Here is an 11,646-nt window from a genome sequence, read left to right as displayed (position 1 = left end):
TTATGTTCTTTGGCCTTATCACACGTCTGATGTGCTCTGAAGGATCAATGAGTAATGACAGCTCATGCATATAAACGGACAGCTCTGAAACCTGATCTCCACTCCTCTCTCACCATGCGGGGTCTTGTCTTCTTCTTCTGTTGCCTTGTGGCTCTGGCCAGTAAGTATCATTCACTCAGTTCTACTTGTAGGAGGATAGCACCCCCAAACTTAATAATCTTCTAACTTCTCTTGAGAAGTTTGGGTAAGAACATCCAAAAAGTCCCTTGTGAGTGTCTTTTATAGAATTGTTGTACTGTTATTGTCAGGATTCAGGTTTATTCAAGCAAATACTTAATACCTGGATAAGATTAGAACAGAATAGAATACCAATTGATTTAGTTGTCTCTGCTAACGATACTGGACTATTCTTCTGGAGTTTTCAGATTAAGTGTTTATTAGATGCCATGTGTGTCTTTTAACATCTTAGAAAAACACTGTTGTTACTCTAACAAGGTGCCTGATTGTAGCATTATGTTGTGTAGCATTGACGTAGACTCATAGTGTACCTTGCAGTGTGTTATAATGCTTACACTATGTTTGACTTTCTTGCTTTTAGCTTGCCAAGCTGCTCGTTATGGTGAGTCTTTTTCTTTAATCTTAATCATAAATCCATCATATAATAATAATATTCTCTTCCAAATGCTTTAAGTTAGATGGTATTTAACTTTAATAAAAACACCTTTCAGATCTCACCCTGAATCACAGGAAAACCTACGAGTACAAATATGAAGGAGAAGTGAAATTTGGATCCGGCAAACCCAACCGAGCCGAGTCTGGCGTGAGGATACAGTGCAACATCAAGATCTCTGGTGAATCTCCACAAGTATTCATTCTTCAGGTGAGAGTCCCAGCAGACAGTAATATAAATCCACACACTGGTTACTTAAAGTTATAAATGATGCGCATTTCATCTTTAGTAGGCTTGATTACTGTAACAGCATCTTTACAGGTCTACCTAAAAAATCAGTCAGACAACTACAGCTCATTCAGAACTCTGCTGCTCGAGTCCTCACTAAGACCAAAAAAGTGGACCACATCAGTCCAGCTCTGAGGTCTTTACACTGGCTGCCTGTCCGTCAGAGGATAGACTTTAAAGTTCTGATGCTGGCCTATAAAGCTCTGAATGGTTTAGGACCAAAATACATCAATGACCTCCTGACCCAGTATGAACCATCCAGATCCCTCAGGTCATCTGGATCCGGTCTTTTATCAGTTCCCAGAGTCAGAACCAGACACGGAGAAGCTGCATTCAGCTTTTATGCTCCTTATATCTGGAACAAACTCCCAGAAAGCCTCAGATCAGCTGAAACACTCAGTTTATTTAAATCCAGGTTGAAGACTCACCTGTTCTCAGCTGCATTTGAATAAAACACAAAATCCAAAAATTTCAAAACTTACATTTTAACTACTGATTTTATCTACTGTTCCTTTTTTTCATTTTAAATCATGCTTTTGATTTCTTTTTGTTTTTTAATGTCTCTGTAAAGCACTTTGAATCACCTTGCCGTTGAATTGTGCTATATAAATAAACTTGCCTTGCATACACAGCAACACAATGTTGGCCAGTTAATTTGAAACTTTATTTATAAATCCACCGAATAAACATTATGTAATCATCACTATAGATTCTTCAGAGGTCAAATGAGTAGACACTACTGAGGCTTCAACACCCTGACAAAATGATTTCTTTAAGACATTAAAGCAGGTTCTACTCTAATTTCAATGTTTGCACACCTACAGCTGTGCGACGCTGGCTATGTTCCAGCATCTTTCTGTCTTCTGCTTTACAATGTTATAACTACAAAACTGTGAACTTGTAAGCTAATGATACTACATACAAATGACAATGTCTGCACACTTTTGTAGGGTCACATGTTATTCGATGTGTTTTGTTGCTCAAATCTGAAAAATATTTCTTTTTTCTGTTCGGGCTTCAAGGTTTCAGACGTGACCTTCGCAGAGCTCAATGGCATCACAGGGAAAAGTGATTTCAGTCAATGCCCCAAGCTCAGTCAGCGTATTGCTGCCCAGCTCGCCAAACCTTTCAAGTTTGAGCACATCAACGGCCATGTTCGGCAAATCCAAGCAGCTCCTGACGTCACTGAGACCACTGTTAACATTGTGAGAGGGATGCTGAGTTTCTTCCATGCAACTGTCAAGACCTCACCAACTGTCTATGAGCTGGAGGAGGTAAGTCATCAGTTTCTGATTTTTTTAGTCTACCTCATTAGTAAGAATGTCAATAACACAAGTTTTATTTTGCGTATAGGTTGGAATACATGGAATGTGTCAGAACAACTACGCTACTGAAATTAACAAGCAAACAAACAACATGAACATCACTCAGGTTGTGGATATCGACCACTGCAGAATTAAAGCAGCAATGCAAAACGGAATGGCCTTTGCTGTCCTCGACAAAGAGACCAAACAGGTTTGTTTGTCTCGTCGTAAATGCAGCTGATTGTGCGATTTTAAATTAAATCCAGCACAATCATCTCCGTTTCTGTTTGCATATGCTCCAATCTAGAGAGGAGAATCTATGATTTCTACTGTGCAATACCTTTACACCATCCAACCAACAGAAGAGGGCGGCATGGTCAAAAGTGCTTATGCCCTCGAGCAACAGCACTTTAGTCCCTTCAATGTGAAGGGCGGTAGTTTCAGAATGGAAGCAAAGTAAGACAAGAAGGCATCTGCATGTTATACCTGCTAATTAACTTTAGCTGCTGCATAACAAATAAAAAAAACCTTCTCCTGCAGGAAGGAAATGGTACTGATTCGTGTGAGTGAGGGAGGCAAACCTGCCAACGTCGGGCAATTGCAAAACAGGGGCGACATCGTGCACAAATTAGTGAACTCCAACGCTAATATCCCTCTTGTGATGCAGGACCTCGCAGAACCAAAAGCTAAGGTAGGGATCAACTGGTGTAGCAAAATTTCCACCAGAATACAACAAAAAGAGTGAAATTCTTCATAGTTAAACAGCTAAAATCAGGAATAACTGATGAAAATCTCTGCCCCTGTTTGCAGGCTATTAGAATGATCAAACAGTTGGCTGAGGATCATAAAAATCAGATTAAGAAGGAAACAACTGAGGACACCTTAAAGGTGTATCAGCTTTTGCGAATGCTTCAGGACAGGGATTTGGATGAGATGTGGGTGGAACTGGCAAGAAACAATGAACACAGGTGAGTGTTTGTGAGGTGATTACAAAAAGTAATAATGTAGCAATTTATTTTTTTTTGCTTTTTTTGTCCAAAATTCATGGATAACAATAATGTCTGATAAAGAGCTTGCACATACTTAAAATATATATTCTTGGAAATACCAAAAGTGGACAGCTGAGACATAAACCCTCTGTCGGGTGGTGGTCAGACACATTTGTTATGCACTGAATGCACTGTGTAATACAATTGTGATTCAACAAAATACTACTTAGTTATACTACTGCTACTACTTTAGTTATTAGTTTTTTAATACCTATTTAATTGGAGTTTGGAATTTAATGGAAATTCATCTGCATTGACAGACATATGTGTAAAAGTTGCTACGTTTTCATGCTTCAAGGCACTAATACTCGTTGAGTATGCTCATTTGAATGAATGCGGTTGATGGTGTTGTAAATACAGCCTCTAACACGGGATTTACGACAAACTTTATGAGTAAAGCTGCAATAAAAGTATCATTATTAAGTTATTAGTTAACTTTTTGTGAATATCTTTGTACCCAGTGAGAACATGTTTTTTTAAAGCTCAAAGTGAGACTCTTTTACGGATAACCTTTAAAAAAGCTTTTCATTATGAAGAAGAACATTTTTTGAGGCTACCTCTGAAGCCTGATGCTGATCCACTTCAGCTGATTATCCTTCGACTCAGTTCAGGAGGGATTCAGTGCAGCGCATTAACAATGAGGAATAGTTTAATATTATGCGAGGCATAAATGTAACAACTTAATTAAAACCTTATAAATATCTTTTGTAACATTTTGGTATACACCTTCCCTTCATCTGTGTATTTGAAGGATAATCTTTATCTGAAGTATTTGTGTATGTATATTAGCTCTCTTCTCTCTTCTTTTTCACTTATTAGACGCTTTTTCTTGGACATGGTTGCCGAGATCAACGACGACAGAGTCCTCAAATTCCTGCAAAAGAGATTTCAGGCAAAAGACATGTCTGCAAATGAAGCTGTGCAAACCCTTCTGATAGCTATGAATCATCTCGAGCCCAGAGCTGAGCTGGTTGAGAAGGCTAAAGTGAGTTAGCAAAGCTGGATGGTGATCACGTAACAAACAAAAAACAACAACAAAACGATCACCTAAATGACATGTCGATCTTTCGCAGGAAATAATGAACATGGAATTCATCAAATCCAATCCTCATTTGTGGACTGCTGCCATGTTTTCTTTTGGCTCTCTGGTGTACAAATACTGCGCATATCATTCACCATGTCCACAAGCTGCTGTTCAGGTATTCACACATCAACAGGTGTATGCTATGTAATGAGAAATTATCTGTGCAATGGAGTGTTAAGGTTTTGAGATAACTATTTAAGTAATATTTCAAATTTAACTAGAAAAAATCATTTTGAGCTTAAATATTGAAATAATACTACTTCAAGTACTGTTTTCCCCCAAATTAACCATTATAATTAGAAAAGATCTGAGATTACAGTCGAGATCATCCATGTGTAAAATGATAAAGCAAGTCAACAAGCATTTTTGAAAAAAATGTTAAACATGTATTTGTTGTTTTAACTAGCCACTGCTCAACCTTGCCAATGAGGGCCTGAGAAACCACAATGAAACTAAGATGTTCATCGCTCTGAGAGCTCTGGGCAATGCAGGTCATCCAGGCAGCATTAAAACCATCACCAACTTCCTCCCTGGAGTCGCTGCCAACCCCGTAGACGTGTCGTGCCGTGTGCAGAGCGCTGCTATGCAGGCTTTGAGACTGACAGCTCGCAGAGATCCCTACAATGTAAGAACATTACATGACATGCAGTTGTTGTTGTTGTTGTTTTTAATATATGCAGATAACTTGCGTTTAAAATGTCACATTTTTTAGGTCAAGTGAAGTATTTCATTCTCTTAACTTAGACCGGTAAAATCAAGTGGAAAGCGTCTTCAGTTGTCTTTCAGGGCTCACTGAAACTGAAAAGAAACTGTGCCAGAACATAATAGTTTTTGTCCTAACAGTAGCTGGCAAATGTGTGAGCTTTGACCATGGTTTCCCCAACAGCTGATTATTATATTGCTTATGTTTTCAGGTCCAAGAGATTGCCCTGAAAGTGTTCCTGCAAAAGAACTGTGCCCCTGAGACAAACATGATGGCAATCATGGTCATGTTTAACACAAAGCCATCAGCGGCTCTTGTCTCCACACTGACTGCACATCTAGAGAGAGAAAAAGACATCCATCTCGCTAGCTTTGCATACTCTTACTTGGAAAATATAGCTAGATCCAAGACTCCAGACAATCACAATCTGTGAGTATAACAATAAAAAAAGGGGCTGTATCTTTATCGGTGTTGCTTTTGCTGGTATATTTTACATGATATCTAATTGTTTTTGTGTTTTCTGCTAAAGTTCAATTTACTGCAGTCTGGCTATGAAAAGCCTCGCTGCCAAATTTGGACGTCTTAGCTACAACAGCAGATCATTCCGAATGGACATGTTTGATGGTGGGTTCAAGTTCACCAATAATTAGACCACTTTTGAGGACTTTAAGTAAATACATTTACACTCACATATGAAAATGACCATTTTTGCTTTTCCAAATGCAGATGATTTACTGATGGGGACATCTGCTTCATTTAATATGTTGGGAGGTCCAACAAGCGTCTTGCCCACTGAGATCATATCACAACAAAAGTATTTTGCCATCGGTAGAATCATGAAGCTAATGGAGGTACAGAGTCATATAATATCCTTCAAATAACGTTTCCCAAACACTAACTGTAATCCTGTTATTTCTTTTGATTCCAGTTTGGTATCCGTTCCGAAACACTCAAGCAGCTGATTGGCCCCAGCATTCCTGGATTTAAAGGCGATTTTAGCTTCAGCGACTTTCAGGCCATTTACAATGTCGTGAGTATTACATCAAAGACGTCAAGGGAAAAATATCAGCTGTACTATGACGCCAATTGATGTGGGTGTCCACTGTGTCGTGTCATTTTCAGCTTAAAAACTGGGAATCGCTGCCAAATGATAAACCGATCATTTCTGCCTATTCACGCTTGTCTGGACAAGAGTTTTTCTTTGTAAACATCCAGAAGGATCTCCTTGAGTACATCAAAGCGGTGAGAATAAATTGGCAGAGACATTGCTGATCTATTAAAGACACATGATGCCTTGATACCTCTTACAAGATGCTGTCCTGTGATTTTGCATGTAGGCTGTTAGTCCTTCTGCACCTAAAGGAACCCCTGTGTGGGCTGCCATTGAGCAATTGCAAAAAGGACTTTCATGGCATTGGACGAAGCCTTTGTTGAATATTGAGGCTCGTTTGTTGCAAGCTACCACCCTGGGTTTGCCAGTGGAGATTGCCAAATATTATCAAACAGTCACCGGGATCACCATTAACGGTGAGGAATAAAACCTTATAACAAATGGCAATCACATTTGTTTATTATTGAAAAATGTACTTGGGCTAAACATTTGTGCTTCTTTATGTGTGTCTATAGCTAAAGCTGCAATAAATCCACCACAAGCTCAGCATCTCGGAGACCTGATCAATGCAGATATTTCACTGGAATCTGAGGGTGTCGTGGGGTAATTTAAATAGATAGATACCCAGTGTATTTGGCAACTATCATCAGTATATGCGACCAAACAATTTTTTTTGGAGGTGCAAACACTAACTCTATCATTACACTTTTTATTGTAGATTCACAAAAGATTTCTGGATTTTCCACGGGATCAACACAGAGCTTTTCCAGTGCGGTTCAGAGATGAAGAGCAAAGCTCCCGTTGAGCTGCCAATGAAGCTTTCTGCCAAGATCAATGTTGGAAAAAGAGTTTTGGAACTTGACATCCCCGCTTGTAAAAATGAGTTTGAACTCATTTCATTCAGGTATGTCAAGATCATGATTATGTCCCTCTACAGCTCTAAATACATTTACTAGATCAATTACCAACCACTCTCATTTTTTCTTTACTTTAGTCACTGGAGTGTGATTCCTTTTACTTTATATAAACTGGTCACTCCACTCCAGCTCACACTGGAACTCACAGGAGCTAAAACACAAGAATGAGTGCTTTTCATTCATTCAGATTCATCAAGAAGCTAAATGTACTAAATAAATCCGACATTTCCATTTTACAGCTCCAATCTGTATGCAGTCTCAAGGAACATTGGAGATCCAGAATCCCCTAAAAGGACACCAATGATACCTGATGAATTTAACTCCCAACAGGTACAGCCAACACCTTTGGAAGATTACTGTTACACGTTCATTTATTGAAAACTGGCAACAACTTCTTCTTGATTATTGTTTTTCCTTCAAACAGCAGCCAACACCAAACAACTGGTGGCGAAAGGCAAATATGTGTGCCAAGAGCAGCATGTATGGAGTGGGTGTCTGTGTGGACTATGACATCAGGAGACAGTATTTTAACAACGAATACCCCCTCTACTCTATAATGGGATTCACCCATGCGGCCATCAGAGTAGTCCCAGGTATACACAGCAAGTTCAGTGCACCATATGCACAGATGACCTTTATGTCGTGCTTCTTCACTCACATGAGACACATGAGACTACTACTTTTAAATGTCTTTTTCACACATATAACCAACAAGAAGGCCTGTGTTAGGTTATAAAGGTATCCTGTGCTCATGTAACCTGATGCACTTTTTTAGCTGAGGCGACCAAACCTGTGGAGAAAATCCACTTGGAGGTTCAATGCAAACCCGCCAGTCATCCATTGACCATCCGCCATCTGTATGAGACTATGAGGAGGATTGCACAGGTATTTGAAGACTTCTGTAACGTTACATGTGCATCACCTCTTCCTGTCTTTTATCATTTAAAATTTTCCTGTTCCCATGTTGTGTTTACAGGAACGATCCCAGGAGCAATCAAATTCCGCATCAAATGAACGGGAAACCCGTAACAGCCAAGAAATCATGATGGATGTACGTTAAATAGGCAAAATACAGAGTACTCTGCATTTTAATCTGACATGCACTAAAAATAATATAATATACGTGACATATATGTATATGTTGACTTTGCAAAAAACACTTCCCTCAGCTTTATTTCATCCATCTACAATAATTCACACTCACTTTGGTATTACTATAAATTTAAGACATAACATGATTAATATAAAGTAAGTACTGTCTCATATCTTAGGCCACAGCACCTCAGCCTGTGGTCAGCATCAAAGCCATTGCCATGAGTGGTAACCAGAACCTCGAGGGTTTCGATGTGACCCTGTACAACCCATCTGAAGGAGACACTCTGAAGGCCCAAATGATCGTGTCCCATATCGGAGACGCCGCCAACTGGAAGATGTGTGTCGACGCTTCTGCACAGTCTCCTGCTAATGTTAAGGTAGAAAACCTATGAAAGCAAGACTTTCTTAGTGATTTATGTTTAATTTGATGTGTAAACTGCCAGGACTTCATTTAATGGCATGGCATCAGCAGTTAATGTGTCCTGGTCACAATCATTGTCTCAGTAACTAAGGTTTGGCATGTTTTTTATTCATGTCCACGGCCTCCTTAAATCACTGGGGAAAATATTCCTTAGCAACATTTAAAAAAAAGGCTGGTGTCATTATGTTCCCATATTTCTGCTCTCTAGACAATAAAAAAGAGTAGTTAATAAGCAATGGCATGCTACTTGGAAAAGTTTTAAAGAGTAATATTACAACAGTTTGGCATTAAAAAGTAGCAGACCTTTAAGCTGCTGAACATATAAAAATCTTGGAGTAGATAATGATGTCCTTATTTTTTAATAACATACTTTTCCTTCTTTTTAAATGTGTCATATTTTTTAAAAGAAAGCCATGTGTTTGTTTGTGGAGTGGTGCTTCAACGTTGACTGTGTTTGTTCTAGGCAATGATTAGTTGGGGAGCTCAATGTAAGCCCTACAAAATATCGGTGATGGCTGCTGCTGCACAGTCCCCTGCTCCCAGGCAGACACTTGAAGCCAAAGTAGAGTGGGCCAATGTGCCAGAAGAGATGGTGAATTACTGCTCCAGGTGAGTTTCTATAAAATGTCCAACTTCTACCAAGAAATAAAAGCTGTGACAAGTTAAATGATTATCATGAGGAGAGAAGATTTGACATTCTTATCACCTTCTCAACCAACTTCCTTGAAATGTTTTTTGTGTTAATGGATTTTATCCACTCCAGAATGGAAAGATACATCCCAGGCATGGCTTTGCTTTACGGCTTCAACCAGACATCTGAGAGCAATGCCAACCAGGAGGTTTCTGCATCAATTGTATGTGCCTCATCCGACAGCATTGATGTGACCATCAAACTTCCAAAGGTTTGACAGGAAATATTGACTACATACGATTATATATATATAAACCTTCATACACTGTAGCTAATCATTCACTGATGTGTCCTTTCTTCTGTTTCGTTAAAAGTATACAGTCTTTCGTCAGGCTGTTCCACTTCCATTTTCATCTACCAGTTTCTGTATGGAAAACACAGAAAGAAACGAACAAGCCTAAAAATGTGTAAGCAAACGAAACATGTCTGATTAGGAAAACTGAGGGTTCACTGTAATCGGCTGAGTCTTTTTATGTTAATCCTTGTGTGTTAGCATTGGTCTCTGTGTTTGTGTGTGTGGCAGTTGATTAATTTTTGTGAAAAGAACAAATGAGGAGCTGTGCCACTTTTGCTTACTGTCTAAAATCTGTTTTCTGTTGCAGAAGGACATCAGAGCACAGATGGGAGCCAGATGCCTCGTCTCACAGTGATAACAGCGCGACCAAAAGCTCACCACAGTGATGAAACTGAGGAGCATGAAAAATGTATCAGCAATCTGTTAGATGTCACCAGTTTGGAAATAACCTGTAAAGGTCCTGATTTATTAATTTGAATGCATGTTATTATTTGAACACCATCAACTGAACTGTGTGAATTCGTACCTACGAGTACGCTCACTGTGCTTGAGTTACACTTTGTTTTTTCTGATTCTGCTACAATAAATGTTTGTGCATCCAGCAATGTGTCGAATCTTTTTTCTATTTCTATTCTATTTGTACATTTAAGTGGCTAAACTGTAGTTACACAGTAGCTGGAGCTTCTCTGTCTCTTGATTAAATGTAATTAGCAATATAACCGAATATCTCACACATGCCATCGCAGTAACGGAGGCATAATCCACGCTTATTGAGGCGGCTTTCGGCTAAGTAAGAGTGCAATGAGCAGTACTGATGAAACCCCTGGAAATCTTCTCTTTTAAATTAACTTATAGTTAGAGTCTTAACCATATTTGATAACAGCTGTGCAGCCTCTCTGGCTTTGTTTGAAAAAGCAACTTGAAAAGCATTATATAAGAAATTATGCTCATCATTATTCCTTGCATCAGTAAGGCCTCCTCAGTATTGGGGCCCGATCCTTCAGACTGTGAGATAGCTTTTTCCCGAAAGCCATCAGACCCCCCCCCCCCCCAGGTCACTTTACATCTCAATTGTACATTTTTGATTGTTATTAACCCTTGTTTACCTCACCTGTATATTTACTCCCCTTACCTCAGTCTTAAAGTGTATATTCATTCTTACTCTTCCTATATTTTACACTTAATGGAACTGGAGCCTCGTTGTCTCGTCTCTCTATATACTGTGCTGTATAGCGGACAATAAAGTTTACTTTGACTTTGAATAATAGAAGATGATGTGAGCAAAGCAGAAACCCTAACAAAATTAGCTGGTATGTAAGGTCCACATCATGTTGGACTCTGTCTTTTGACTTCTTTCTGTCATAGAGTTCATAGGATGCTCAGCACACAAACTGTCTGCTGCACATCCATGATGAACACGACATCCTAAAGGTGTTCTATTGGATTGATATCTGGTAACTGTAGAGGGCATTTAAAGAAGCCAGACTGAGTTGATATGAGCTTTGGGACATGAAGCCGCTTCCTTTTCTTAGCCTACAGGAGTGGCACCCAGTGTGGTCTTCTGCTGCTGAACCCCAGCTGCTTCATGTGTTGTGAATTCAGAGATGCTCTTCTGCATACCTTGATTGGAACAAGTTGTTATTTGAGTTACTGTTGCCGTCCCATCAGTTCAAAGCTGTCTGGCCGTCCTAAACTGCTGGTCACTGAACATTTTTTCATTTTCAAATTTTCAGTTTCAAACTGTAAACCTTAGAGATGGTTGTTGTAATGTTCTTATTCCTCTATGAATAAAACATCAAGAATCTCTCCTTGTGCTGGCTTCAGCTAGCTGTTTATTGTTTTTCTACCAGCAATCACTTTCTTCTTCTATTCTGTATATCTTATTGGTTCCAGAGCGCCCCCTGTGGGTAGCTTCAACAATAGCAGCTATCATTACACTTGTGTGGAAAAATCCCAGTAGATCAGGAGTTTCTGAAATACTCAGACCAGCCCATCTGGCACCAGCCACCATGCCATGT

The 11,646-nt window shown here is 39.3% G+C and overlaps 1 protein-coding gene across 1 annotated transcript; it reads left to right on the top strand.

The window, feature by feature from the left end:
- Window positions 1-10,125, top strand: vtg3 (vitellogenin 3, phosvitinless). The gene is made up of 28 exons (XM_085381376.1): window positions 1-160; window positions 599-619; window positions 729-880; window positions 1,981-2,232; window positions 2,312-2,473; window positions 2,570-2,718; window positions 2,803-2,953; window positions 3,073-3,230; window positions 4,131-4,296; window positions 4,385-4,510; window positions 4,802-5,020; window positions 5,310-5,527; window positions 5,628-5,722; window positions 5,825-5,949; window positions 6,027-6,128; window positions 6,221-6,340; window positions 6,436-6,625; window positions 6,725-6,812; window positions 6,928-7,113; window positions 7,366-7,456; window positions 7,551-7,719; window positions 7,902-8,011; window positions 8,103-8,177; window positions 8,398-8,598; window positions 9,106-9,251; window positions 9,406-9,544; window positions 9,648-9,740; window positions 9,936-10,125. Exons 1-27 carry the CDS (start codon window positions 55-57, stop codon window positions 9,732-9,734), a joined length of 3,804 nt encoding a protein of 1,267 aa, XP_085237502.1. The 5' UTR covers window positions 1-54; the 3' UTR covers window positions 9,735-9,740; window positions 9,936-10,125.
- The last annotated feature ends 1,521 nt before the right edge of the window (window positions 10,126-11,646 follow it).

This window comes from Rhamphochromis longiceps, linkage group LG15, assembly GCF_057381845.1.
Source record: "Rhamphochromis longiceps isolate RC_006_pf linkage group LG15, R_longiceps_female_GT1.1, whole genome shotgun sequence".
Classification (NCBI taxonomy): Eukaryota; Metazoa; Chordata; class Actinopteri; order Cichliformes; family Cichlidae; genus Rhamphochromis; species Rhamphochromis longiceps.
Note: the sequence above shows the minus strand (reverse complement) of the source record. Positions and strands in the feature narration are given on the sequence as shown.

Bases quoted from the DNA above. Each gene is read 5' to 3' on its own strand.
- vtg3 (XM_085381376.1), top strand. From the start codon at position 55: ATGACAGCTCATGCATATAAACGGACAGCTCTGAAACCTGATCTCCAC. The intron at 5,950-6,026 runs GTACAGAGTCAT...TTTTGATTCCAG, and splicing joins GAATCATGAAGCTAATGGAG to TTTGGTATCCGTTCCGAAAC. The intron at 8,012-8,102 runs GTATTTGAAGAC...TTGTGTTTACAG, and splicing joins CTATGAGGAGGATTGCACAG to GAACGATCCCAGGAGCAATC.